Genomic DNA, 5,294 nt, shown 5'->3' on the forward strand with positions numbered 1-5,294 from the left:
GTGCTGAGTTTGAAACACATAAGGGGATCAGCTTGTACAGGCTGATTGACCCAGTTTGACTCAGACATGCCCTTATGAACTGAATGCTGGCCCATGAGGGTGTCAGCTGGACACCCAGCCGGATTCAGAGGGATTCTGTTTACCTGTGTGCTTGTCTGACTGCATTTTATTGTTGCTCTTATGAACTGATTCTTGGCATATGAGGGTGTCAGCCTGTCCATGCTGATCAGCCCGGCTGGGTCAGGCGTGTCACGTTAATTTGTGTGTGTTTGTGTGTATGACTGATTTGGTGACTGGAGGAACTCAGTCCCATTAAAATTGAGTCCTGCAAGATAGCTCCATTGGGGGTGAGGGCTTGCAGAGGGGAGAGATACAGCTCCGTATAGTAACACAACCAGCACATTGACAGAATTACCAAGACCCGAGAAACTATCCCTAATGGATGAGCACACCCCAAAGTAATGGGCAAATCTGGTAACAGTAGTCATAAGGGACGGTGACACGTTTTCTATACAAGCCCTTTACTTTGGCCCTTCTGAATGTCACAGTTTTGAGGTGCCTCTGTTCAAATAAATTGTAGAAACTTAGTAACTCCAGAAATGTGCAGGAAAAAGCCCTCTTCTGCATAAAACTTCTAATATGTAAAAAAAAAACAAACCCCAAAACCCCAAGAATGTTCACCTTTTTCTGAAAGCTTAAACAAAAACGGTTCAACCATGAACAACAAAACAGAAAAGGTTGGGGCTGAAACGAAGGCTGGAAAACGTTAGTTTTTGAGGTCAGAGTGCCAGATAATTATGAAAGACTAAAAGCACTGGTAGAGCAGAAGCTATTAACACAATCTTAATCACAGTGGTGGGCTCTGCTCCTGCTTAGTTGAAAAGAAAGCTATCTGATGTCAGAATCAATAGTTTCATTTTGCTTCCTAAGCTAAACATAGCATCAAGAAAAAAATATCAAGACAAAGAACTTAATTGATAGATTAACAAGATGGTAAGGAGTGATCAATTGGGTTCTGACAGCTTAAAGGCTATATTTATTCTTAGCAGGGTCAACAATCATTTAATGATTCTCTAGCTATACATGTCATACTTGGATGATTGTGCCCTTAGCAAGAACCAATTCAAACAACTGTAATAACCTTTGATTTAACCATCAAATCACACATCTAATTTGTTGACTGAAGTTGCTACAGCAGTTCCATGACAGTTATAACATGCAACATATAAAAGGCCCAGCCCTTTTTTTACCCAGTTTCTTGAAAACACCTCTCATAAGTGATCACTTATACTTACTGGGAAGTTGCCATCTATGAGTTCTTGGAGTGGCTCGCTTTCTTCTTCCGCTATCATCTCAACAGATTCTTGGCAATTTTTACTTTGTGAATGAGGTGCAGGTGATGTAACACTTTTTCTTTTCTGAGAGTCACTAAAACATTTTAGAAATATAATACTGTATTTTGTAACAGTGGGTTCACTGCAAACATGGAAGGGAAAAGATTCTGTCTCCAAGAAGTTAAACATGCATCTCACAATCAGAAAATGTTAAGCAATAAAACTGACATATTCACAATACAAAAAAATGGTTTAAATCATGTTATATGGGTGTACTCGGCAATATGTTTTGCACTATGGCAAAAAAACTATCAAGATTATATGCAGGCTGAATGTATTGGAAACATATAACAATTAAATCTAGGGGTGCACTGACAGATTTTTGGGGCTGATACCAACAGCCGATTTTTAAGGAGGCATATCGGCCAATACTGATTCAATTTCCAATACAGCTTGGAAAGCTGCATACAGCTGGTAGTCTGTTGTGGTGTAAGGGGAGCAGGGAGACAAGAGGAATGGGGGCACAGATCAAGGCATTCATGGTTAGGGAGGGAGTAGGGCTAGGGCTGAGGCAGGCGCTGCCCAGCTGGGGTGGGGTGGGGCGCAGAACAGAGCTGCGGTTTATCTAGGGGGCATGGGAAGGGGGGCAGTTCCCACTGCTGTGCTCACCTCAGGAGGGCATGGGGCAGCGGGGGGCTTGTGCCCCCTAGATCTGCACGGGGCAAGCCACCGCTGTGGGCTGAGGCTGCACCGGGCACTTCCTGGTGGGGGCTGGGCTGGACTGTGCTCAGGACAGGTGGTAGTGGTGCACAGTCCCCTTCCCAGTACCACCACCACCCATCCCGAGCGCAGCTTGGTCAAGCCCCCACACTGGGAAAAGCCCAGCACAACCCCAGCCCGCCCCATGCAGATTCCCCCCCCACATGCCCTCCCAGGGTGTGCACAGCAGTAAGAGCTGTCCCCCCTCCCCACGCCCCGCCCAGACGTGCCACGGCTCCATCCCACACCACACCCTGGCCCAGCTGGGCAGCGCCTGCCCCAGCCCCACTCCCTCCCTCACTGTGGGTGCCTTGATTTGCCCCCCTGCCCCCACACCTCCATTCCCTCCCCACTCCCCTTCCACCACACCAGACTTACCAGCTGCATGCAGTTCACCAAGCTGCTGCACCATGCTCCTCACCGCCTATGTGCTGCACTGCGGCTGCATGCGTGCACAGGCCATTTATTGGCCACATTAATTGGCCACATCCAGCCAATTTCTGACAAAGCCAATTTTCTTTATATCGGTGTCGATTCAATATTGGATTGATGTATCGGTGCACCTCTAATTAAATCCAATGTCCATCAATTCAAAATACTGCACGCTGAAGGGAAAAATGCTCATGTACCTTCCAGGATTCTAACTTAACTATACAATTCAAGAAACAAAAGTATCATTACTGACAGCTGGAGACCTCAACACCATGTGCAGCTGTGGTCAATAAAGCCCCAAGATGCTATACTGCATAATAAACTGGATGCTGAATAATATAATGCCTGTATGTCTATCAACAGTGCAGCCTCATCTGGGAACACTGCATGTAGTACTGGTCACCTTATTTCAGAAGGCTACTGAAGCACTGGAGAGCAATTCAAAGAATGCAAAAATAATTTAAGGGCACAGAAAAACTCATAAGCAGAGATATTGAAAACACTGAGACTGTTTACCCTATAAAGGAGACACATCAAAGGGAGTATGATAAAAGTGTATAAAACAATTAATTGTAGGGGTGCACTGATAAAGATTTTTTAGGCCGATACTGATGGCCAATTATTAACCAGCCATATTGGCTGATCCCAATCCAATTGCCAGTATGCAGCCTGGCAGCTTGGAGAGCAGTGCCCCGCCAGTAAATCTGGCACACAGGGAGGGAAGGGGTATCAGGGGGCAGACTGAGGCTTTCGCGGGGAGGGAGGGCGTGGGGCTAGGGCAGGCGCTGCACAGCCGGGGCAGGACACAACTGCTGTGGCTCCTTTTGGGGGGGGGGGGGTACCCCCTGCCACTGCACACGCCCCCCAGGGAAGCATTGGGGGGCACGTGCCTCCTGGATCTGTGCACAGGGCATGGGCGGGCTGCCACCACATGCTTGGGGGTGGGTTCTTTCTGGCGGGGGGTGTCCTGGGCCGGGGCTGTGCTCAGGGAAGGCAGTGGCAACACTGGAAGGGTGGGAGGCGATCTATGGCAAATTTTGGGGTGGCTATAACTCATCCCCGACTTTTAGCACCACCAGCCCCAAGCAGTGCCCCAGCCCAGGCCCCTCCCGCCAGGAAGACCCCAGCACCAGCCCTAAGTACGCAGCAGCTGTTAGGGTAGCTTGTTATATTTTATGCTTTAAAGTTGCACCTGTTTATAGAGTGGTGAATTATAGCGTTGTTTAAAGTTGTCTTTACATTCAGCCTAAAGTTCCATATAGTCTCATTGTTATCTTAACTTTTCATTTTGCTGGTGTTTGCAATATCAGCTGGCCTTGTTTCTTGCAAACAGTTTATGGCCTTGAGTTTGCTCGCATGATGTTTCTTTCCTTTTTCTATCACTGCGAGAAGTTTTTCTAACACAACATAGTAATAGTTTTGTTACTAGCTCAAATTAACTGAACTTGGCACTAACCAGCTGAATCAGAGGGATAAAATGATGGGATATGTTAATGAAAGGTGATAAAGACCAATGGACAATGCTTAAAGTAAGACACTGGAAAAAGGCCAAATTAAGAGGTGTGCTCTTAATGGGGATGTTGAACAAAGGAATATGCTGACAGGATAAAATATAAACAATATGCTGACTGCAGAGAGACCAATCCAAAAGCAAGGAGTCAAAGGAGTCAAGTTAAAGAAAAGCATAAAAGGGGGAAGCAAAAAGTTAAGAATGTCATCATCGTCATCATCATTTACATCATGAATCCAGCTTTCAACACCTGTCTGGATCATCCCAGCCAACAACGCACTCTTTGCTTCAGGAACTGAGTGGCCATCTTTTCTGTGAGACAAAGTAACATCTGGGATTGGGTGAGATCATTGTACTAAGTGTTTTTCCCTCTCTGAATATAGAAACTGCTAAGATAATACTTGTACTAATATTTGATTTTAGGACACTGAGTTGTCCGTGTTCATATTTCATGTTTCATTTAAGGGTTAAGTGTGCTTTAATGATCCCTAAGCACTATCTGCTGATCAGTAGTGTGAGCAGTTGGTGGAGAACTCAGCAAAAACCAGAATTAACCCTTTCATGAAGGTAGCGCTGTTGGAAAAATGAATGGTACTCAGTCTCATGACAAGACAGGTTTCTTATCTTTTCTGTTGAAAGGGTCACAACCTTTACAGATTAAGGCACTGAGAAACTAGAAACTATTGTTGCTGTTTGTCCTGTGGACAGTGAAAACACAGAAAGCATGTTTCTGAAAAAGAAAGCTTCATTGGGAAATTACAAAGGACAGTTAACCTTTTGTACAATGACAACACCCAATATGTGGCTAGATGAGAAGGAGGTGCAGGAGAGCTTTTTTTTCCAGTCGGTGAAAAGGAAGGGGCTTGGTCCATGGAAGCCTGGGGCTTTTCGTAGAGTGGATGGATTGAAAGATGCATGTAAGGCATACATGTTGTATGTTACTAATGGTAAGCCCTGACCAAAAAAAACATAAAAGAAAAGCAGCAGTTAGGTGAGCTCTCTGGATAGCTGCAGAGGGAGCTCGGGAAATTGTTATTCAGTCCCAAGAGAAGGTACAGGCATTGAGAGACCAGGTTAGAGATCTGGAAGAATAGGTTAAGCAGTTGAAAAATCATCACTGTCAAATGACTGCAGAAGCTTTGCAGGCAGCTGTTGTACAGAAGGCAACAGCAGAAGAGAAAGATGCATTAAAAAGTGAATGTAAAAGATTGGAAAGTGAACTTCAGCAGTGTAAAGAAAATCTTGCTGAAGCGCAGGCA

The 5,294-nt window shown here is 45.4% G+C and overlaps 1 protein-coding gene across 2 annotated transcripts in view; it reads right to left on the bottom strand.

The window, feature by feature from the left end:
• Nucleotides 1-5,294, bottom strand: part of LOC102374692 (protein NPAT) — a 36,581-nt gene that overhangs the window by 17,651 nt on the left and 13,636 nt on the right. For both annotated transcript variants that reach the window (XM_025193147.1, XM_025193148.1), the window contains one exon: nt 1,296-1,428. In XM_025193147.1, the coding sequence (XP_025048932.1) occupies nt 1,296-1,428 (133 nt within the window). The remainder of the gene's footprint in view (nt 1-1,295; nt 1,429-5,294) is intronic.

The sequence above is a fragment of the Alligator sinensis genome, unplaced genomic scaffold (genome assembly GCF_000455745.1).
Source record: "Alligator sinensis unplaced genomic scaffold, ASM45574v1 scaffold802_2, whole genome shotgun sequence".
Classification (NCBI taxonomy): Eukaryota; Metazoa; Chordata; order Crocodylia; family Alligatoridae; genus Alligator; species Alligator sinensis.